The sequence below is a fragment of the Pipistrellus kuhlii genome, unplaced genomic scaffold (genome assembly GCF_014108245.1).
Source record: "Pipistrellus kuhlii isolate mPipKuh1 unplaced genomic scaffold, mPipKuh1.p scaffold_m20_p_1, whole genome shotgun sequence".
Taxonomy (NCBI): domain Eukaryota; kingdom Metazoa; phylum Chordata; class Mammalia; order Chiroptera; family Vespertilionidae; genus Pipistrellus; species Pipistrellus kuhlii.
Window position 1 is genome coordinate 11,156,763 of NW_023425404.1, and position 25,078 is coordinate 11,181,840.

General features: G+C 38.4%; 1 protein-coding gene across 3 annotated transcripts in view; it reads right to left on the reverse strand.

The window, feature by feature from the left end:
* Positions 1 to 25,078, reverse strand: part of TTLL5 (tubulin tyrosine ligase like 5) — a 239,727-nt gene that overhangs the window by 212,561 nt on the left and 2,088 nt on the right. For all 3 annotated transcript variants that reach the window (XM_036430782.2, XM_036430771.2, XM_036430764.2), the window contains exons 3-7: positions 19,786 to 19,892; positions 13,688 to 13,770; positions 11,823 to 11,929; positions 10,923 to 11,053; positions 2,749 to 2,831 (exon numbers count right to left, since the gene is read on the reverse strand). In XM_036430782.2, the coding sequence (XP_036286675.1) occupies positions 2,749 to 2,831; positions 10,923 to 11,053; positions 11,823 to 11,929; positions 13,688 to 13,770; positions 19,786 to 19,892 (511 nt within the window). The remainder of the gene's footprint in view (positions 1 to 2,748; positions 2,832 to 10,922; positions 11,054 to 11,822; positions 11,930 to 13,687; positions 13,771 to 19,785; positions 19,893 to 25,078) is intronic.

Sequence of the window (25,078 nt, forward strand, 5' to 3'; positions counted from 1 at the left end):
AATAGATCCTATTCTTCTTGACTCATGTCTAAGAAAATAAAAGGCAAACTTATACCACCGCTGAATTTCAATAGTAATTCCATTTGGCAGCTAAAACTCAAACCCAAACCCAAGCTAGTGCTGTCTATGAGATTCAAATAACACTGGAATTCCTGGCACAAAGCTGAAGGAAAAGCTATTGGGCAGGAGCCCTCACACCAAGGTCAGAACAGAGACAAGAAAAGAAACATCCAAAGCATCTGACCAGGGCCTCTGTCACAGGAGACACAGAGCAAAAGTTTCTGGAGTGATTCAGGGCCAGGTAACAGGATTGGCAGCCTGGTCCTGGGGCTGCAATAGCTGGTGTATCAGAACCAGATCCTACATGTCTGCAGTGTTCACAATAGAGTTGTTAGTCCAGTCTGAATGGACTTCCCAATGTGAAAGACCCTCAGAAAGTTAGTTTCTATGTGTACAGAAATAGCACAAATCATGTGAAAGAGAATGGGGAGGTTTAAGATGGAGCACTGAGCTGAAACAGGTATGGCTCAGTGGATAGAGTGTCGGCCTGTGGACTGAAAGGTCCCACATTCGATTCCGGTCAAGGGCATGTACCTTGGTTGTGGGCACATCCCCCGTAGGAGGTGTGTAGGAGGCAGCTGATCAATGATTCTCTCTCATCAATATTTCTATCTCTCTATCCCTCTCTCTTCCTCTCTGTAAAAAATCAATAAAATATATTAAAAATAAAGATGGAGCACTGATCCCACACACAACATATCTTCCTCCCAGAGCCCCACTGGAAAGACAAAGAAGATACTTTCTAAAAGAAAGAACTGAGAACAAGACTAGAAATTGGTTCAAGGACCAACAACAGACCAAAAGTTTAAGGAGATCTTGAAAGATAGAAAGCAGAGAGAATCAAGCTGAGAAAGCAGAGCAGAGGATGCCCCTGCCCAGGATTTCAGAGCTGAGCATGATCTTCCGAAGGAGGCTGGGAGAAGGTCCAAGCTGGTAGTGCACAAGCGGGAGCAGGAGTGGGCCAGGATCAAGAGCCGGGCAGGTCACTAACACGCAGCATTTGGAACAGAGGCCAGTGGGTCTTCTCCAACACCCACCGCATGGTCCTCAGGAAATAAGCAGGGTTCTCTGGGGAGGACAGCTGTATGAGTGCAGGGATCTCAAAGAGTGATACCTGCTACTAACTCAAATCTCCCTGTACCTTCAAAATAAGGCTGCCCTGCTTTGGGGTCGAGGGGGAAGGAAGAGAGCCATGCTCCTCACTCACATCCACCAAAGGTGCAGCCTGACAGTCAACACGCTTTGCCCAACACTCCAACAGCCTCCTATCTAGGCAGAAGCTACCAGGAAATCGGTCCTACACAACAGTGGGGGAAACTCAGGCCTGTTGTCAATTTCAGTCAGTCTCGTCTTCCATTCATAAATGTGACTCAACACACCTAAGGTTACTGAAATTGAGAAAAACCAACAGGAAGAAAATAAGACAATCCCTAAGAAAATTCACACAACAGAAGACAACTTTAAAAAACTTTCAACTGCTATCTTCAGAAAGACCAGCAGACAAACAGCACTAAGCAACAATAGCTGTTAATAAGAAAGCAAGTCCTAAAATAAGAGTTTTTGCAAACTACGATAGCCAATATAGAAATACAGTAAGTGAGATAAATAAATGGATAGAAATCCAACTGGTGATCCAGAAGATAGAGTGGAAAGACAGAATTTAAAATGAGAGAAAAGCTGGCATGAAGGAAAGACCCAGTCTGCCTCAAAAAGGAGTTCTAGAAGTAGAAACAAAGACAAAAAAAGGAGGAAGGGGAGGGAGTCGAGGGGAGGGTAGTTTTCCCTGAACAAGGAATACTACTAGTTTCTATATGAAAAAGGTTGACCAAACATCCAGGAAGAAGAATTAACAAAGACCCCAACTAAAATACTAGTTAAATTTCAGAATTCCATGCTATAAAGTTTCTATTGTGTTTAAAATTTGTATCCAATTTATAAACCCGAGAAACTAAATCATAGTTACTGAGGAGAATGTAAATGTTAAAAACGTTAAAAATAATAAAAAGTAATCTAACTTAGAAGTAGAAAGAGGTAGGAGATGATACGAGTACACCAAATATCAAACTGGGAATTAACAAACAAAATGCAAAGCTGAGAAAAAAGAATAAACATAATCCAATTACATTAGGTTACTAACTACTATTGTAAATCTAGGGAGCGAAACTGTGGTTGGAATTTTATTCTATTTAACTTAAAAACAACTTTTAATGAGGATTTTTTGAAGAATCAATATACTAATAAATTTTGAAAAAATAAGAGGATGAGGCGGTTGGGAGGGGGGAAAGGAGGGAAGTGCAACAGGATGCCATACTGATTTGGGTAAATTTCCTTGAAGACCTTGAGGGCAAGATCCCACAGTTCTGCTCAATAAAAACTAAATGTTTATGCTATTAATTAATACTTAGTGATGAGGAATCCACATGACAGTATCCTGAAAGCAGAAAAGATACCTCTTTTGATACCAAAGGCTACCCTCCCCAAAATTGGATCAAGTAACTTTTCAGCCACAGAGTAACTATTGTTATGGAAAGTTACTGTCAATAGACACCTCATATCCACACTCAACTTACAGTTCGGAATGCAGATTTGCCAAGGGAACATCTGCTCTTAATGAAAGGTACCATGTTAGTAGCTGGGACAAAGGGTGCGCAGGAAAAACAGGATGCAGAGGTTGTGCTGGATACTTACATTGTTGATCAGGTAGACGCCCCGTCCCCTAGAAGAGGCCACTGGTTTTACTATCCAAGGTCCCCGATCCTTTGAATAGCAATCTGCTCAAAATATTGAGAGATAAAAAGTGGGAGAGAGAAACAAAGAGAAAGAAGGGACATGAGATTATCAACTTAAATTTCAACAATAGTTATCTACTCAGGTACCCAGAGAATTTTCCAAATTTCTAAGTGGAAGGCAGTAGCTAAAATAACCTGTATTTTTTTACTAGTCTTAAAAATGAAACAAGGATAGAGACCATTTCCTTTCTTGAATGAAAGGATTTAACAAAATAAGGCAAATAACTGGATTATAATCTGTTATTGTCACAGACAACCTTCATAAATCTTTGCGATTATTTCTTCCCTTAACTAAGGGACCTCCAGAGGCTAACAGAGCAGACAATAGCAGTGTCAATGATAGATATCATAATATGATCACTTTCCTTAAGCAATTTTACTGAGCTTGTAAAAAAAAAAAAAAAAAAAAAAAAAAAGTCACCTAAAACCAAACAATGTGCAAGTGGAAAGGAAAAACACGAATTTACAAGTGAGTAAAAGGTAGTTTTCTCTTGTTCCTTTCTTAGTTCAGGCTTACACCTTAAACATCTCTGGATCATGGGAAGAGAAACCAAGCAAGACACCGAGGCTTGCAGATGGCTCTGCTTAGAAGTGAAAAGACCAAAGAAAAGAAAGAACAAAGAATTCTCCCTTCGCTATGAGCTAAACTGACTTTTCAAGGCCTCCAACAGGCACTTAACAAACCATTACACCAGGAGGAGAAAAAGTAGGTCTCCTTGCCCACTTTCCCCCATCTCCCCCTGCTTTTCCCTTGATGCAACCTAATTGAATTAGGAAAAATGAAATGTGCCACAAAGAATTTACAACACCATGAGCAATTCCACTTCCAAAAATATGTCCGCTAGTTCTACTCACACATGTGAAATGTATTTATAAATGTATGAAGTATTGCAGTATAGTAGCAAAAGATGTCCATCAATTAAGTACACTATATTGCATCTATTTGAGGAGCTAGCAAACTTTTTTGGGAAAAAAAACAAAAAACAGATAATATCCTGCCAGCATGGCTCAATGGTTGAGCGTCAACCTATGAATTAGGAGGTCACAGTTTGATTCCAGGTCAGGGCAGGCATATGGCTGGGTTGCAGGCTCAATCCCAGTATGGAGCATGCAGGAGGCAGTCAATCAATGATATTCTCTCATCATTGATATTTCTATTTCTCTCTTTTCTCCCTTCCTCTCTGAAATAAGTAAAAAAAATGTTTTAGAAATAGACAAGGAACTATTAAAAAAAAAAACAGATAATAAACAATTTAGGCTTTGCAGACCATGCAATCTCTGTTGCAACTGTTCACTTCTACCATTGTACTTCAAAAACAGCCATAAATAATACACAAAGGAAGGGGCAGGCTATATTCCAATAAAACTTTATTTATGAACACTGAATTCCATATGATATCCAAATGCCATAAAATGTTATTCTCTTTGGTTTCAACCATTTAAAAACATAAAAACCTTTCATAGCTCATGAGATGTATAAAAACAGGCAGAAGACTAGACTTCATTCAAGGGCTATAGTTTACAGACACCTGATCTATATAATGGAATATGAAGCACACATACAAAATGAGAATGTTATTAATGAACAGAGTATGATCTCAAAGATAGGCTATTCAGTGACTAAAAGGAAAGAAAGTGCAGGGCAATGCATATTGCATGCTCCCATCTGTACACATACACACTCAAGCTATATGCTACAAACACACAGATTATCTCTAGGAGGACATGTGTAAAACTAGGAACACTGATCACCTCTGGGAAGGAGAGGTGGATGTCTGAGGAAAAAAGAAAAATAAGGCTTTTCTTTATTGTTTTGTAATTTTTTTTTTTTTTTTTTGTACCATGGGAATATACTCCCTTTCAAAATATATAAATTACACAACTTTACTAATAAAGTCCTACAATAGATAACTTACTTATCTATATATATATAAAAATCTAAGGGACAGAATAACTGGTCAACCGGTCACTATGACATGCACTGACTCAATGCAGAAGCAGCCGCGATTGTCAGTGCACTCCCACAGCCAACCTCCCATGGCCCCTCTCCCCGGCCTCCAGCCCCAATCAGGACGGGGCAAGACGGGCCCAATCGGCCCCAACCGCAGGCCAGGCCGAGGAACACCACCCATGCACAAATTTGTGTACGGGGCCTCTAGTAGTTATATAAGACAAATTAAGCCTCTATAAAATAAAGCCACTGAATATGTGTATGTGTATAGTTTATATATTTTTTTCCATTTTGCCATTTTCCCCAGATTCTAAGGAGGCAATGAGTTGAGTACAGAAGAAATTATTAATAGTGAAAGAAAACAAAAATTACAAAATTTTCTAACCTTCATTCATTGAATACTTCTAAGTACCCAATCCGTGTCAGTTTGCTAGGTGATAGATCGATCCATGCAGTAGTGACAAAGAGAGCCTTTCCCTCACAGAGATTAGACTAGTAGCAAAGGCAGACATCGATCAAGTAATTACTAGTACAGACACACTCTGAGTCATCAAGACGAAGGGTAGGGTGCCATAGGAATGCCTAAGGAAATAGCCAAAACTGTCTGGGGACAGTGCCCTCTACAATGGCAAGTACATTAATGAAATTCTCGTTTTCACAAAAGGGAAAATCTAGCTAAATGCAATTTTTGCACCTAACAGTGTAATAATCTTATTTTGTGAACTAGCCTTATCAGAAGTTTTTGCTTTTTCGGTGCTTCACTTTTATCACATTGTTGAAATTCCAAATACCAAAGATTTGTCTTTCACATTAGGCTTTTATCCTTAATGTGTTATATTTCAGAACAAAGACTGAGTTTTTTCTAGGTTCTAAAAACATGGTTACGAGGCAAATGCAGGTGGCAAAGCTTGTCAGCCTCTCAAGATAAGGACGTACTACACAGAGTCTGCGAGCCTTCTAGTGTCTCCCAGGTTCTACAGTGGCAGCCTGTGCAGTCTAATGGAAAAGCCTCTGGACCAGAGGTAGAAAGATCTGGATTCGAATTCTGGCTTTTACACTATGGGAACTTTGCTTAAACCAGTGATTGGCAAACTCATTAGTTAACAGAGCCAAATATCAGTAATACAGTGATTGAAATTTCTTTTGAGAGCCAAATTTTTCAAACTTAAACTATATAGGTAGGTACATTGTTATTAACTTAATTAGGGTACATGGTATTTTGTGGAAGAGCCCTCAAGGGGCCAAAGAGCCGCATGTGGCTCGAGAGCCAAGGTTTGCCGACCGCTGGCTTAAACCATCCAGTCCCTCATCGATACAGAGAAAAGACTAATGGTTGCCAGAGGGAGGGGCATTTGGGGACTGGGTAGAAAGGTAAAGGGATTAAATACAAATTGGCAGTTACAAAACAGTCACGGGGATGTAAAGTACAGCATAGGGAATACAGTCAATAATATTGTAATAACTATCTAGCGTGCCAGGTGGGTACTGGAAATACAGGAGTGAACACTTTGGCAAGCATATGATTGTCTAACCACTATGTGGTACACCTGAAATTAATACTAAGTAATATTAAAAGTAAACTGTAATTGAAAAAATTAAAAATTAAAAATAAACTGTCCAGTCTCATCTTCAAAATGAGGGGGTTTGGTCTGATTTGCTAAGTTCTCTTATAATGCTAAGTATTACGATTCTGTAAATTTACTGACTGCTTTAAAATCTAGCTAACTGCAATTAATGAGAAGTCAAAATTTTGTCATTCCTTAAAATTATTTCTCAGCCTCTCTTACAACTGAAGGTGACCACAGGACACAATTATGACCAATTAGAAGTAAGCAGCAATTTGCTGGGTTTGGGAGAGAAGTTTTGCTTTTCTGACAGTGGTGCCACCCTGTCTTTGTTTCCTTCTTCCGGCCGAGAAAGCTGTCCACTGGGCCACATGTGGCTGGAGCTGCCAGAGAGTCCTAGGTTCCTCAAGGCCACAGCCCTCCAATTCTACTACACACTGCAACGAGCAACAGTGCACCCGAAGTCTTATAATCCTCACTCTAATTACTGGCAATATCCGGCTTTCACAACTCTTGAGGTACCGTGTTTCCCCGAAAATAAGACATCCTCCGAAAATAAGACCTACTTACAGGTTTCCTTCTGAGTGAAATATAAGGCATCTCCCCGAAAATAAGGCCCCCGCTAGGCTAAACATGAGAAATTTGGTCCACTGATTCTGAAAGAAATGGAGTCACAAGAAATTTCACCAGGAAATTCAGGAATTGGATTGTTATGATGATTTTCCAGAAGATGATGACATGATTGTCATTGAATAAATGAGTAAATTCTTGATACTGTAGGATTCACAGTTTGTCTGGTTTGTGTTGACAACTACCGTACCATATACAGGTAATAAATTTCCTTTATTTTCATTTAACAATAAATGTGTACCGTACTCTTCTTCATGGAAAAATAAGACATCCCCTGAAAATAAGACCTAGAGTATCTTTGGGAGCAAAAATTAATATAAGACACTGTCTTATTTTCGGGGAAACAGGGTAGCAATATCCAGGCTTTCACATCTCATGAGTTACGTAGTGGTTGGTCTCTGGGCTAGATCTCTACAGAGATGGGTTTAAGGTTTTCTCTTCTTAGAACAAAAGTCATAAATTCATGAGATCCAGCTTGGCTGATATCTCAGCGTCTTTAGGCAATCTTCATGCCCATTGTTTATCAGTTCTCTTTCAAAGGCCCTATACAAGCTAATTTCATAATTTTCTGTCCCTCTCAAACACCCGAACCCATCCGTAGGCCCTTCATTCCTGCATGTGTAATCATCACCCTCTACCCCAAGACGGCTGGGAATTTGTTTCATAAACCCACTCACCTGCATTGCTATCTAAAATCTTATCTGGGTCATCACTTGGCCTTCTTCCTTTCCTTGTTTTAGGGGAGAGACATGCCCACCTCCTTCCTAAAGCTCACCTTCCACAGGGGCTCTTGATTTAACCCTCTCCTGCCTTCTCTGGGACGTCAACCCATTGTTTGTAACTTTGAGCTCTTTCCCCTCTGATTTCTCTGTGGTGTGGCTTCTCATTATTTTTCCCTCCCTTGGTAATCATATCCACCTCCATACCTGCAAACACCAGAATCTATATAACTGGCAAACTAAAAACTGCCTTTACGACTGCTGCCAAGCATCATGACATGGATGCCTACAGACACCTCAAATCCAAACCTCGTCCAAAATTTAATACTCTCCCACTTTAACATCCTTTATGTTCCTGGTTCCACTCTCTAAATAAAGATGTAATGATGCTCCCAGCTCTCCAGACTCACATCTTTGGAGATATCTTTGACCCTTCTGTTCTTTCCATTCTGGCCACCCAGCTATGTCTAGCTACACTTCCTATCTGGATTATTCAATAATCTTCAAAGTAACCACTGTGTTTCTGCCCCCTGCTCCCTCTAATTCATTTCATGCAGTTATTTTTGTAAAGGCCACCTGTTCACCTTTTTTTCCTTCTTGAAAGTCTTCTATTGCCCACATTCAAGTAAGCACTGGAGGGTCAGAACACAAAAGTCATGGAGAAAACGAAATTTCCAAGTTATGACATGTGATGCAGACACCAAAGGAAAAGAGAACTTAAAACAGACTTTATCAAAAAGGGGAATGTCTCTTTAAAATCGATGGGCTTGTCCCTTGTATGTAAATTTAACAACACAATTAACCTAATGGTGTTGGATTTCTTCCCAGTGGATTTAAGTTTAGAGGTCATGAACTCTGGACAACTGGCAAAAAATGACTAACACCCTGGCAAGACTGAAACCAAGGAGATTCCTCTTCGCTACCACATCTTCCCTGCCTTCCCTCTTCCACAAACTGCGTGAGTCCCTGCTGGGATTGTTGGGTGGCAATGGCAATGGGTGATTTGTTTGGGGGACTGAGGTACACTTGGGCCTGCAATAACTGCCCTGGGGTTAAATGTGGTGGTTGTATGTTGCAGCTGTATTAATTCTATGTGTTCTACTGACCTTCTGAATTCACATTTGTTAAAAGAAGAACACATAAAAGTTTGAGTAATTGCTGAAGGACCAATTCTACGGAAAGACAGGTCAGGCTGGAACTGATGAAGGAACCCTAACTCTACCCAATCAGCTGAATGAGCTTCCCCCCAAAGGGTAGGGAAGAACAGCAGAATAGGCAATAGCAACTTACATTCCTTTAGTCTTTAGTAGGACATTTTTCTGGACTTAATTTCTCACCAAGAATCCAACAACAGGAGGAGTTCATATTGGGAACTGTTTTAAATTGCCAACCTGTTAGTTGAAGCATTTTCAAGCTATCGTGTTGGCTTATTACAGAAATTTTAATTTTTATTATGTATTGGTATATTTCAACATAACTTGAAATAGGAAGTAACACTGAACATTTATTGAGCACCTATAAAGCACCATTCCAAGTGCTTCCATGTGTTAACCTATTTAAACATCCCAACAACTCTATAAGGTCAGTCCTGGGAACAGTCTTTTTACAGAGGAGAAAGTTAAAGTACAAGAGAGGTTTAAGTAACTTGGCTAAAGTCACATAAAAATTCTTGACTGCAGATTTTCAGTTGAGTGCACTGTAGTATTGAAGTTAACTTCATTCATCTATTTAATACTCACTACGGACCCATTTCAGAGCCCTCCGTGGGCAAACACTGAACTGCCAACCTGTGGACCCAGCAATAGTGCCATCAGAGGAATGGCAGCCTCAAGGTGGAGCCTGGGACCATCCCTGAGGACCTAAGTCCCAGAGAAGAACACTCCACAGGGTAACCAGACCAGATTCTTAAGTCCATCTGGTAAAAGTACCAAAGTCAGGAAGTTTAGAGAGACCTTGCTTTTCCTATCCCCGTGCTTCCTCTACCCTGAAACAGAAACAGGCTCTCCCTTGGACTTATCCAGAGGAAAATTGTGTTTCTCCTCTCTGTCACACCCGGTCCTCTACCATATCCAATCCTCCTCACAGACGTGACTTCTGTCGCTGGCAATACTGGGAAATGACCACTGTGTACGAACTGCCCGGGTCTTTAGCCATAAAGTGCAGTGGTGAAAAGCCTGGCCCCTGAAGCCAGACTGTGGCCAGCTTATTAGAGAATTTTTAACTTTTATTATGTAGTAACATATCTCAAATATCCAAATAGGAAATAATATGGAACATTTAGGTCTGAATTCTATTCCTACCATTTGCACAAAGTTCTTTTACTTCTCTGTATCTCAGTCTCTCCATCTGCAAAGGTGGGGACAATAACATACCTATCTCAGAGTAGAGGTGCCACTTAGAAGAAGGCCTGATAGGAAGAAAATGTTCACTAAGTGTCAACTATTAGTGTTATTATTATTTAAACTCTCCCAGACCTGCCTCACACCTTACCTGTGCACTAAGCCCACTGAGTCAGGCTCTGCTCCCCAAGGAAAGCCTGAAACAGCCCACTCCTCTGCTTATACCTGGGAAGGTAAGTTCACCTCAAGGCAAAAGAAATAAGAAACCCACTGACACATGGATGCAGGCCCCATGTTCCTATCTAGAGTGACCAGCAACACAGCTGCCATCTGGATTCCCAGTTGGCTCCCAAGGATGCCTTCCAATTAATTAGTGTGAACTCCAAGGAAAAACATTGATTCTAACCAGTACTGCTAAACACCAAAAGATGCATGAGACTGCTACCTCAAAGAACACAAGTCACACAAATAAGTCCAGAAATGAAGGGGACAGGAATATTCCCTAAATGGCAAGAGGAAAAGAGACACCAAAGAGGATAGAAATGTAGTTTACATGTAGAGGTACATACATCCCTGCATGTGCACTAACTCTTGTCAATGAAGAAGAGACTGTGTACAAGACTAGAGCACATTTACATGACACCAATGTGTCCTACATAAATGATACTGATGAGCCTATCTAAGAATGAATATACAGGTACACAGAATAAAAACCGTTTTAAAGTTATCTCTGTAGCTGTTTTACTAAAGAAACACAAGTTTTTTAAGGATTTGAAAAACCCTGATTGGTGACTGACTTGAGGCAACCCTTGAGGTCCTTCTGCCCCAAGTTCAGTTCCTGGGGATGGGCAGTGAGTCAAAGCACTTACTACAGAATTCTGCGTACTCAGCTGGCAGCAGGAAGGTCTGAGGGAGGATGTGGAAAGCCTTGAATCCATGCGTATGCTGCATCCGAATGATGTTTTTGTACAGTCGGTCCTTCCGGGTTAGTTCATATGACCTAAAAATCATAAAAGTACTTCCATTTCAGTCAACTCCGACTCAGAGGTGATCCAGTGTTATCACACCCTGCAGAGTTCATGTTCACAGTTCCAGAGCAGTCACTGAGAACAGTAGATCCCAAACCTATCACTGTCAACCCCAAAGGTTTTTTCATCATTTTCATGAAATGGATTTCTTTGGTCAGGTTTAGTCATTAAAGTATACATTATGTACAGTAAAATTTGCCTTTTTTAGTGAATTATTCTGAATTTGAACAAACACATACAGTTATGTAACCACCACCACAATCAAGGACACATGAGCTGTTTCCACTTTTTGGAGATTATGAATAAAGTCACTATAAGTAATTGTGTATAGGTTTTTATTTATTATTATTACTTTTTAATCCTCATCCAAGGATACACTTTTTTATTTGATTTTAGAAAGAGAGGAAGGGAGCAGGAGAGAAAGAGAAACTTCAATGTAAGAAACACTGATAGGTTGCCTCCCGACTGGGGATTGAACCCACAATTTAAGTTAAGTGCCCTGACCAGGAATCGAACCCGCAACATTTTGGTGTATGGAACAATGCTCCAACCAACTGGGCTACCCAGCCAGGGCATGGATTGTACTTTTATTGTTATCTCTAGGAACTCTTTGCCTAATCCAAGATCTCACAGATTTTCTTTTATGTTTTCTTCTAGAAGTTTTAGTTTTAGGTTTTATATTTAAATCTATGACAATGTCAGGTGCCTTTAAAAGGAGCAAAGTGGCTATAAGAGCATTACCTGGGAAAATGGTTAACCTTTTGTGCTTCAGAGAGGGTGCGAAGTAAGAAGGGCTTCAGGTGGGATCCTGTCCACATTAGGTTATAGTCAGTGCTGCTTGGGTGAACCTGAGGACAGATAAAAGGACAAGATAAAACACGTCAGAGATAACCCCTCTCCAGGAAGAGCCATGCAGAAAAGGCTAGAGAGATTTTTCATCCACAGAGTACTCATGAGGGGCCCAGTTAGGATGTGAGCCTAGCAAGACAAAAGTTAACACATAGAACATGGGGATAATCAAGTTTAAAGAATTGGAGATTGGGAAAATCCCAGACATAAAAAGTAGAATAGCCTGCTAGTGTAGCTCAGTGGTTGAGCACTAACACATGCACCAAAAGGTCACTGGTTCGATTCCTGGTTGGAACATGCCCAGGTTGTGGACTTGATCCCCAGTAAGAGGTGTGCAAGAGGCATCCAATGGATGTTTCTCTCTCATCTATGTTTCTATCTCTTCCTCTCTAAAAATCAATAAAACATATTTTTAAAGTAGAATAAATTAATCCTTCTATAGAAGTCCACAATATCTCTTAATATTTTTGCATATCAAAGTATGAGAAAAGGGCCCAACTCCAAAACTCCCTTTTCAGAGTAACCTTTTGTTTTTGCAGATGCAAAAGCACTGATCAGAAGTAAAAACTTATATAGTAGCAAACCAACTTAGAATCCACTCATTCGGTCATTCATAATAATTTATTTGTACATTCATTAAACAATTATGTATTCTGTGCCTATGATGTGGTAGGTGCCAATTACGACCTGGAGATAAAATAGCAGCAAGACAGAATATAAACTGGTACCAGAACTTCAAAATGCCTAATTCAGACTTCAACCTAGGATAAAGAGCTAGCAAGCATACCTTTATCAATTGTCTCAAAATCTCTACAGTGGTCCTTGCAGTTTGGCTCAATGGATAGAACTCCAGCCCTTGGACTAAAGGGTCCTGGGTTCAATTCCAGTCAAGGGCACGTATCTCAGTTGCAGGCTTGATCACCGGTGAGGCAACCAATCAATGTGTCTCTCTCACATAGATGTTTTCCTTTCCCTCTGTCTCTCCCCTCTCTTCCACTCTCTCTAAAAACCAATGGAAAAATATCCTTGGGTGAGGATTAACAACAACAAAAATCCCTATAGTGGAAATCTGTCCAGCATTTTTGCCTGTCCCTTTTGATGTCAATATCCCATTTTTTCCCCATTTACTTGGGGAATCACATACTCTTTGGTTTTAAAGGACCTGCCAATCATCTGTCCCTCTCTCCTCCAAGAAGTGAATCCATGACCCAAGCTGGGTCAGTCATTCTATCTTCAGAATATGGTTCTTGAGTGAAGAAAGGCACAAGGACAACAAATAGAGTTGAGTCACTTCCACCTTCAATGCCTACAGGAGATGGTCCTGAAGCTTCCTGTCCTAGATTCCTGGAGCTGTCCCGTCTCTCTCCTTCCAAAGGCTGCCTTTTCAGTTTTTCCTGATTCTGCTAACCATCTTAGGTACACTTTTCCTACAAATCCCTTTTGGTTTAAGTTAGACAGTCTGTTTCTGTTGTTAGCAATCAAAGAACCTTAATTGGGTAACAAACAATTCCTTATGGACAACTGTGCCTCTAGCCTAAGCCTATAAACTTAGCATGTAAAAAAAAAAAAAAAAGCAAGCTTTTAATTGTGGAAATGTCTTCCTTGTATTTCATGGAATTCAATGCAAGTTCTCCTATCACCACTAAGCATTGGTCTCATGTACTTTCTAGTGTTGGCATGGGTAAGTAACTGTGAATCAGGTGGCTAGGATTTTCAGCTTCTGGACAGATTAGGTGAGCTAGTCAAAATGAACTTACTTCATGAAATCCATGGGCTGTCAGAATGCTGCGTACCAGGCGACTGTCTGTTCGCACAATCTTGTAAGACAAATGATAACGTTCTAAAGAAAAACACAGAATCAAGTTCAGTAACCAGAAAGTTCACTGTAGAGACAAAAATAAACTGATTAACCCCTTCAATGGCAACATATGTAGCTTGCCCTACTGTCAGAAAATTACAGCTGTACTGTTGAATATGGTAGGCACTAGTCATGTGTAACCACTGAGCACTTGACTAGTGTGAGAGAGTAACTGATTTTTTAAAAATTTAACTTTACTTAATTTAATTCAGTTGGAAAATTTGTCTGGAACAACCTGAGTATAAAAATTGATTTTTCAACTATAACATTTATGGAACATATGTTTTTATGGATTTCAGAGAAAGAGAGAGAGAGAGAGAGAAACATCAATTATGACAATCATCAATCAGCTGCCTCCTGCATGCCCTCTACTGAAGATCAAGCCCACAACCCGGGCATGTGCTCTGACTGGAAAATGAACAGTGACCTTCTGGTTCATGGGTCAATGATTGACCACTGAGCCGTACCAGCTGGGCTCATTTATGGAATATAAATTCAGATCAAGTACTCCTAATAAAAATTTTACACCATACTAACATGTGCTATAAATGTAAAATACACAGGATGTAAACTACCTCAGTGATTTTTTTATAATGAGTAAATGTGGAAAAGGTATTTTGGATTAAACAAAATGTATTAAAACTAATCTCACCTATTTCTGTTTACTTTTTTAATGAGGCCTAGAAATTTTACATATGTAGTGTACATCATATTTCTATAGGTTGGGGCTATACAAATGCAAATTATGAAACTGACACATTAGAGGCAAATTATAAAATTATACTTCATTCTATAAAAGATTAAACTGAAAATATCTGTTGCCTATAAAACGACATCCCATTTACATGTTCAGTTTTGTGGGGGGAACAAAGGATCGAGTGAGGGGAAGAAATATGTTCCTAGAATATTTAACAAAGCATATGAAATCATATTGAACCAAAAATTTTAACAGTGAATGCAATGAAACATTTACTAGATAACAGAACAAACAAGGCTGGCACCAAACATGAGATCAACAGAAGATAACTAATGCCCCAGATACACTTCCCAAGAGGATTTAACCACAGGATTATGATCTCAGCAGACCTATGTCAGCTATTTAGGAGAGCAGAGAGGAAAAAATAGGCCAAGAATGTTTAACAATTCAGAAATCTGAGGCAACTACAAAAGTCATTTAAACTGTTCTTCACATAACAGAAGGTGAAAAAAAATTATTAAACAACAAGGAATGAGGAAGATAAAGAAAATTCAAAAGCAAAATTTGAGAAAAAAATTTAGTGGCTTTTTCTTTAATCACAGGAATGTGGGGAAGACAAAAAAAAAAAAAGAGCCTAAAATCTTACAGTGCTTGAGTAATGGAAATACTACATTGATGGGTGCTAATTTCCAGTATATGTTAGGTATTCTAAAAAGGAAGGGTCTGCCCAGACAGTGTATCTCAGTGATAGAATGTTGAAATATGAACCAGAAGGTCACGGTTCAATTCTCGTTCAGAGCTCATGCCTGGGTTATCAGCTCGATCCTAGTTTGGGATGTGTAGGAAGCAGCAGATCAATGATTCCCTCTCATCATTGATGTTTCTATCTCTCTCTCCCTCTCCCTTCTTCTCTAAAATCAATAAAAATATATTTAAAAAAATAAAAAGGACGTGTCTGCTCATTGCCATGAAATATATAAATTTATGTGACAAGCACCTCAAAAAAAAGTATGTTTGGAAGGAATTATTTACTTCTGTTTTTTTCAAACCAACATTTGACATTTTGACTCATGTCATATTTTTATTTTGAGGGTGTTTCTCAGTAAACGTTAGCAACTCTTCAGTTGCTCAGAATTCAGAGAATATAAATGAACCATGTCCCTTTAAGTGGTAACCTAGCAACTTGCTGAGGGTATTATAACACAAGGATCCCTAGGAAGAGAGGAATATTCAATCCCACCATCTTCTTAAACCCTTGGCTCATTATGGCAAGATCAGACCTTAAATTAATCTCGAAGTACAGCAGGTTCTATTCAACAAGTAAAGTAAGTTTTGAGTGTGTACTATGTGCCAAACATTTAGTAACATGTATTTCTCACAATGCCTGCAAAATAGGTATTATCTCCACTTTATTAGCAATGAAATGAGATAAGATGGCTTCACAGATGAATTTTATCAAACATTTAAAGAACTAATAACAATCCTTAAAACTCTCCCAAAGAAAAGGGAACTCATTCTCTGAGGCTAGCATTACCCTGATAACAAAGCTAGATGAAGGTATCACAAGAAAACCACAAACCCATATCTCTTATAATTACTATGTGAAATTATCAACAAAATACTAGCAAACCAAATCCAGCAGCATATTAAAGGACAATACCATGACCACATGGGATTTATCTCAGGAATGAAAGGGTTGTTCAACATACAAAAGCCAATCAATGCAATCCACCACATTAAGAGAATGAAGGAAACAAAACAGAATCATCTTAAATGATGTAGAAAAAGCATTTTACAAAATCCAACACCCTTGAATGATAAAAAGAAAACAAAACAACAACAAAAAACAACACACACTCAATGAAAGACTAGAAGGGGATGTTTTCAACATGCTAAAGGGAATTCTGCAAAGCCCACAGCTAACATCATACTCAATGGTGAAAGACTGGAAAGCATTCCCCTTAAGATCAGGAACAAGACAAAGATCCACCTTTCACCTCTTCTATGCAACACTGTACTAAAAGTCCTAGTCAGTGGTCGGCAAACTCATTAGTCAATAGAGCCAAATATCAACAGTACAACGATTGAAATTTCTTTTGAGAGCCAAATTTTTTAAACTTAAACTTCTAACGCCACTTCTTCAAAATAGACTCGCCCAGGCCATGGTATTTTGTGGAAGAGCCACATTCAAGGGGCCAAAGAGCCGCATGTGGTTCGTGAGCCACAGTTTGCCGGCCATGGTCCTAGTCAGAGTAATTAGGCAAAGAAAGATAACAAAAGGCATCCACGTTGTAAGGAAAGAAGAAAAATGGTCTCTACTGGCAGATGACATGATCTTATATACAGTATAGACAATGCAAAAGAACCCCCAACACACACAAAACTTACAGCTAATAAATGAGTTCAGCAAGGTTTCAGAATATAAGGTCAATATACAAAAATCTACACACTGATAATTAACAACCCAAAAATAAAATAGAGAAAACAATTCAATTTATAATAGTACCAAAAAGAATAAATTATGTAGGGATAAATTTAACCAAAAAGCTTTAAGACTTGTACACTGAAAACTATAAAACACTACTAAAAGAAATTAGAGAAGATCCAAATAAATGGAAAGACATCCTTTGTTGGTGGACTGGAAAACTTTTAAAATGATAATACTCCCAAAAGCAATTTATAGATTCAATGCATTCCCTATCAAAATTCCAAAGGCCTTTTTGCTGGTATTAGAAAGCTTTATCCTAAAATTCATATGGCATTGCAAGGGACTCTGAATAACCAAAAAAAGAAATCTTGAAACAGAAGAACGAAGTTAAAGGATTCACATTTTCCAATTTCAAAACTTCGTACAAAAGTACAGTAATTAAAATGATAGGTACTGGTATAAGGCTAAACATACAAATCAATGGTCTACTAAGAGCCCAGAAATAAACCCATACACCTACAGACAACTGATTTTCAACAATAGTTCCAAAAGCATTCAATAGAGAAATAACAGTCTCTTCAATTAATTATGTTGGACAACTAGATATACACATGCAAAAGAGTGAAGATAGACCCTTACCTCACATTATGTAACAAAAGTAATTCAAAATGGATCAAAGGCCATTTATCTCCAATACAAGAGTTTAAACTATATAACTCTTAGAATAAAGCATGGGGATCATGACCATGGGTTAGCCAATGGTTTCATAAATATACCAAAAATATAAGCAACAATAGAAAAAAAAACAAATTAGATGTTATCAAAGTGAAAACCTTCAGCTCATGAAAAAATACTATCAAAAAAGTGAAAAGAAAAACCACAGAAAAATATTTGTAAATCATATATCTAATAAAGTTCTAATATTCAGAATGGTTAATGAATTCTTATTACTCAACAACAAAAAGACAAGCAACCCAATTAAAAATTAAGCCAAAGCCTTGAATAGGCATTTCTCTAAGGAAGATATATTAATAACTAACAAGTACATGAAAAGATTCTCTATGTTGTCCAGCCGGGGGTTGAGCGTCAACCCATTCACCAAGAGGTCCCTGGTTCAATTCCCAGTCAGGGCACATGCCTGGGTTGCAGGCTCAATCCCCAGTAGAGGAATACAAGTGGCAACCAATGGAGTTTCCATCTCTCCCTCTGCTTTCTTCTCTCTCTAAAAATAAATAAAAATTTATATTTTTAAAAAGATGCTCTATGTCACATGTGTCAAACACAAGGCCCGCGGGCCAAATCCGTCCCGCCAGGCCTTGCAATGTGGCCCGCACCGCGCTGTCATCACTGCACTCCGCTGCGTTTCCATCACAATGACAGTTTATGACTGTTCAGTAAACCATTCGGCCCGTGATTTAGGCTGGATTTTAGATTTTGGCCCCTTCTCTGATTGAGTTCGACACCCCTATGTCATTAGTCATTATGGAAATACAAATCAAAACCACAAAAGGATATTTCACATCCACTAATACAATGATAATATAAAAAAAAAAAAACACACAAAATAAACATTAGTGAGAATGCAGAGAAATTAGAACTCTTATATATTGTTGATGGAAATGTAAAACAGTGCAATCATTGTGGAAAACACTTTGGCAGTTCCTTAATACGTTTAACATAGAATTACCATACAATATAGCAATTCCATTCCTAAGTATATATCCAAAAGAATTGAAAAACTAATGTTCAAGCAAAAACTTAAACATTTTAAATGTCCACACCAGCACTATTTACAATAACCTAAAGGTAGAAACTATTTACAATAACCTAAAGGAAGAAATCAGTTGGTGAATGGATAAACAAATGTGGTATATGCATACATAGAATATTATTCAGCCATAAAAAGGAAGGAAATACTGCCCTGGGTGGGGGGCTCAGTTACCCCTGAGTGTTGCCCTAATACCCCAAGGTGGTGGGTTCAAGCCCTGGTCAGGGCACATACAAGAATTAACTAATGCATAAATAAGTGGAACAACAAATTGATGTTTCTCTCTTCCCTTCCTCTCTCTCTCTCTCCCACTCACTCCCCTTTCCTCTCTCTCTAAAATAAATCAATAAATTTAAAAAAGAATGAAGTACTGACACATGTACAATATGACTGAACCTTAAAAACATTATGCTAAGAGAAAAAAGCCAGACACAAAAAGTCACATATTATATGACTCCATTTATATAAAACTAGAGGCCCAATGCGCAAAATTCACTCAAGAGTAGGCCTTTGCAGTCGTGGTGGCTGCCTGGATCCCTCCCTCACAGCCACAGTGGATGTAGCCCCAGTGGTTTCAGCTCCGATTTCTGGAAGGTAGTTCAGAAGGATGTCTGAATGGCCGTTTGGTCAATTTGCATATTACCCTTTTATTATTATAGATATCCAGGAGAAGTGACTTCATCGAGACAGAAAGTAGATTAGGGGCAGTCAGGGGCTGGGTATTAACTACTTAATGGGCACAGGGTTTACTTTTGGGATGATAAAAATGTTCTGAAACCAGATAATGATAATTGTTGCACAACACTGTAAATGTACTAAATGCCACTGAATTGTGCACTCTAAAACAGTAAGTTTTGTTTTGTATATTTTAACTGATAATAAAATAATAAGCACATGTATACTTAACTCTGAAAAAAAATTCAAAAGTAAAAAAAAATAATATGCAAAAAACAATTCCAGAAATGCTAATAATCCTTTCAAGTATAATAAATATAGTCTTCTCACGGCCAAGGCCAATTCTCTATCTATAGTTGTCAATTTCTGCAGGACAAGGTTGCAAGAGCCATGCCCCAGCCCTACCATCTGTGGGGAAGTCATACTCACCTCCAATTACTCGAATATTGTTGTCCTTGGTCAGAATTGCCTCGGCATGGAATACCAAAATTGGAATTCTCCTGCAGCCTCCAGTCCACATGATACATGGATGATCCCTACAACCATAGCAAAAAGCTTTATTAATTTACAACTCAAAATCTGAATTAACTGCTGAAGCAGATAACTACGGTTGGCTGTTTAAAACTTTACCCTCCTTCTGAAACAAGAACCCTAAATGTCCTATGGGAAACATTCATTTTCCATTTTTAGCCATGTGGTTTGTTTAAAATTAATTCCATCACTGATCCCGGGACGAGTCTTGACTGGCTTCAGCCAATTAGGACATTCTATCCCCCAGTTATAGTGGCTGTTTCAGGGATGAGCACATAAGCCAATTGGAGCCAAGTGAAGGTCAGATGACATGTGGTGAGACCCTCTGACAAAGCAATGCTTTTTCTCTTCTCTGGCAGCTACAGAAGAGATGGCCTCTCTTCCCCTTGACAGTGTAAGAGACTGAGAGGGCTGGAAGTGCTACTATCATTCTGTGATCTTGACATCTCCTAGAATCTGGAGATGCTAGTAAAGGAGGAAGTCAGCGGGAGCTTGATTAAAAGGAGAGAAATGAGATGCTGAGTAGCACACTTAGAGCTGCAGAATCAAGTCTTCCCTAAATATGAATGAATGAAGTCCCTTTATTTTTAAGACAAAGAATAACAATTATGTTTTAGTCCCCAGTATACATAAAGAATCCTAACAAATAGATTCACGGTAATTTATATATCCCTTTGAAACCCTATAGTCATTTTTTTTAATGTTTTTATTGATTTTAGAGAAAGAAAAAGAGAGAGGGAGAAAGAAACAGCAATGATGAGAGAGAATCATCCATTGGCTGCATCCTGTGTACCCCTACTGGGGATCGAGCCCAAGACCAGGGCATGTGTCCTGATGGGGAATCAAACCATGACCTGATTCATGGATCAATGCTCAACCACCCACTGAACCACACCAGCCTTTAGAGCCATTTTTTAAGGTCATTTGATGACCCATCTTAAAATTCTGAGCTAGGAAACCAAATTATTACCAGTACCCCAATTAAAACCACATATTTTAAATAAAGCTTTACTAAATGCAAAAACCGATATTTTCCTCCCGAGAAGGATCTCTTGAATTATTTTCTTTCCTTAGCCTCATAAAATATCAGTTTAATCAATTTACGAACAGATTAGGAAACTTGAACCTCCTCAGTGCAGGAAGGTAGAATGGGAAAGAAATTACCTGAGTACCTACTATGTGCCAGGAAATAAACTAAGAGCGTTCATGCTATCTCACTTACTCCTATTGCCCCCACTAAGAACTGAGGAAAAGGTGTTCAGAGAGGTGTTAAGTAATTTGCCCAATTGAGTAAAGGAAAGATATATGAACCCAAACGTCTGTGCTCTTTCCATCCTTCCATCACCCTGATTACATTTCGGTGATGTTCTGTATGTGGAACACCTTAAACTCAACTCTTTGGGAACTTAAACTATTAAATTTATTAAATGGAATAAGACACACTGAGCCAAGATTCAGTTCCCTCTCAAAAAATCACATGGCCACATCCTTAACCACAAATCTCAAGGCCAAGTCAGACCCTCCCAACCCAAGTTTAAAAATATACATACTTTGAATGAGTAGGCTACAGACTACCAACTTTAGAAGGCAGCCTTTAGACTTGGGAATGAGCTGCCAAAAGCCTTTTAGTGAGAAAAGCAGAAAACACCATACCGAGCTCATTTCCTGCTTTGTATTGTAGAAATGGAATGTGGATGCTTCAAGTCCTTGCTTTGACCTGGGTGATTGTGCCCACTTGTGAGAAATGCTGTTTTACAGGGTGCATTTCTTGGCAAAGATTTTTTTTATTTTGCTAGCTTTTTTAATCTTAAACACCTATAATAGGGTGGGTAAGGGGGTCAAGCTATTCCTGTGATCTCTTCCAACTTTAATTTTTCCACTATATTTCTAAGACAGAGGATAGAGGGGGAGAAAATAGGCTGCCTATCCAAAGTCTTGGACAGAAACTCTGGAAACTATAGAAACTCTGGAAACTATCCAAAGTTCCTTGTCAACCTGGCATTAACTACAAACTGACACCACTGTGCCTTATCACTTACACACAATGGATCACTGTGATAAGGCAGGGCAATCAGAACACACACAGCAGGTACACAGATGAGAAGAGCCAAGGCCTAACTACACTCTGTGGAAAGCCACTTCTCTGAAGGAGAAATCTCTTCACTTAACAACCCATAACAGAGATAAAAGAGGTAGTAGACAAGTTATTAATTCAATAAGGTCAACTACAAAATACTTAAGGCAGATGCTCAATTGCCATGCTCCCACCAGGTGGTGCTAAAGGGATACGAGTCCTCCGATTAGGAAATTAAAAATTGGGACCTTAAATTTTCTTTTGCACCAGAAACTGGAATAGATTAAGAAAATATGCCTTACAGGCATGAAAGGACAGCATATTTGAATGATTAATTATCAAAGTAGACCAGTTTTATGGTTGACTTTGAGAACCTAAGAACGCTTTGGGTTTTAAGAAGCAATTTCATGAGGAATGTATTAGTCTTCACTCCTGGGATGCAGCCTACATAACTCCAAACTTCCACCCTTATTACTACCGCTGTCCCTGCTGGAAATGCCTTCCCCAAGTCTCTGTACATTCAATCCCACACTCCAAGGCCTTGCCCCGCTCCCCCAGCCCCGAGTGATGCCTTCCTTCTCTCAACTCCTGGACCACTCATTGTATAATCACTTGTTCATGATCTTTTATTTTTTCCAAGTAAATGTTGATGATCTTTTCAACTGATACAAAGCCTGTTTTTATTAGAGAAATTAGAGTTACTATTTTTTCAGTGACAAAAGCAGCATCAAATCTTTTTATGAAAGTTTTCATATTTATAGTATATAAATTTGTATTTGGGACCCCCAAGCAAAATAGAGAAAAAAGAACCCCTTTTACATTTACCATTTGAAATAATGCCATGCAAAACAAGGACTGCCTGGACAGTTTCTAGTCCTAAAGTCCAGGCATTAACTACTTTAATACAGTCAAGGAATTGAGAAGATCTAACAGATGTCCTTGGATATGCATCTTAGGATCAAATCAACTTTCTTAGATGATTTAAGGCCTTCTAACTTCCAAAAAAAAATTTTAAATGTAAGCCTGTTGCTCTAAGTGTGAACAAGATTGACTTAAGATTCCTAATGTATAAAACAAGTGTCTAACAGACAAGATGAGCTGATGGAGCAAGATTAACCATTGAAATTCAATAGTAAGAGTGTGAAAGAAAGCAAAACAAAACAAAAAATAAAGAAACTTCAAAAGGTCCATGAATTTGGGGGGGGGACAGGGGAAATGGGGGGAGGGGAATATTACACTTTATTTCACTAATTTTTACTAGAAATTTAACATCTCTCAATTATTAATATAGGCAGCAAAGCACAGCATTATTAGAATGGTCCGAAATTAGATTTTTATACCATTTTACAGGTGATGCCAGTATATTAAAACATCACTTACATTTATCACTACTTCTAAGTTGTGTTAGTTACTAAACCTGCCACTAGATACCTGTGATCACAGTCTTCCTCATCTGGTGTGATGAGGCTGGACAATGACTTAGCATCTCTCCTCCAAGCTACCAAGTGGTGACATCACACATTGGTAGTCCAGACATGTATAAAGGTCCCAGCATTCCCCACTTCTAAGTGTTAATCAAAGACCACACCACAGTGTAATGATCTTACACAAACTAAGCAAAAACAGTCTTCATGCTGCTGTCTTTAGAAAAATAAAACGTAACTTCCCCACATTTTAAATGAGTAATCTTGTTATTTAATGTATAAGAAAGCACAAAAGAAGCAAGAAAACAAAACTGTAATATATAAGGAAGCGCAGCTTACTCTATCACAAGTAACTTTTTTAAATAATTTGATAACTGCATTTCAATGTAATTGGTATTTTTTATGACACATATTTAATTTTAAGTACTTTAAACATATTCTGACAAGGGACCCACAACATTAAAAAGGTTAAGAAAGTCTGATCTAATGTGATCTAAATCATACATTTGTTTGTTCACTCATTCAGTCAGCAAGTATTTATTGAGTTCCTACAATAATACTAGGTTGAACTATTTGAAATTGTCAATATTTGACTGGTTTTGACCTACCAAAATGGCAATTTCATGAGGTTCAAACTAATATAATACATCCTTGTCAGGGCCAACCTCTAACCCCACTAAGCAGGAAAATATTTATGGAGTAAAACAAAGATCTTAAAATTAGAAAGAGTGATGCTTGGAGAAGTTAAAATTTTATGAAATGAGTAGGAGGCAGCACACAGAAAGCAAGAAGTCATAGGAGGCAAATGGCCAGAAGGAATTGTCCATTTAATTATCCTGAATAAGGATGACCCAAATATAATATCAAATCTCTGTTATTTTCTACAACCTAACAGTGACGAGAAGCCTTTCCTCAAAGCTTTATTAATGCTTCAATAATTTTCTAAAATTATAATATCAAATAATGAAATCTTCCACTTTGTAATAAGAAGTCCACTTTAAGCTCAATATTAAAGCAAGTAAGAATAGTATCTTATGTGTGTACCACACTTCACAATTTACAAAGTAATTTCATAAACATTATTCTATTTGATCCTAAACACACTCCTACAAAATAGCCTGGGAGATATCATCCCCATTTTTCAGGTGACACAGCACATATCCAAGGGGACCTGCAGAAAATCTTATTTTTCTTAACTGTAAGCCAGCTTTTCTCTTTGTTCTCTGTCAAGTAATAAGGTTGGAGGAGGCAGAATAGCAAAGTGCTACAAAATTCAGTAAAACTAGGTCTGAATCCCAATCCATCACTTACTCTCTACACATCCCTGAGAAAGTCCTTTGGTATTTGTGAGGACAAATTTAATCAAGTGGGAATAATGGCATCTTCAGATTAAATGAAATACAGTAGTTAAAGCCCATATCATCATCTATAGCAGCTGCTCTTACCACTAGCACTTACATTTCTATTATTTTGAGTCCCTTGCATAAAAGAACTCAGAAAAGCACTATCGTTCAACAGACCCAGCAAAGGCTATAGCATTCTAATGTAAGGCCCCACAATGACTCTGTAAGTCACCTGGCCTCTTTCTATTATCATCACTTCATCATTGTAAAAAATTTTGAGAAAGTAGCATAACCAGTATCACAGTGTTTGGAGACCTATTTTTCTTCACTATCTAAGTATTCCAAAATCT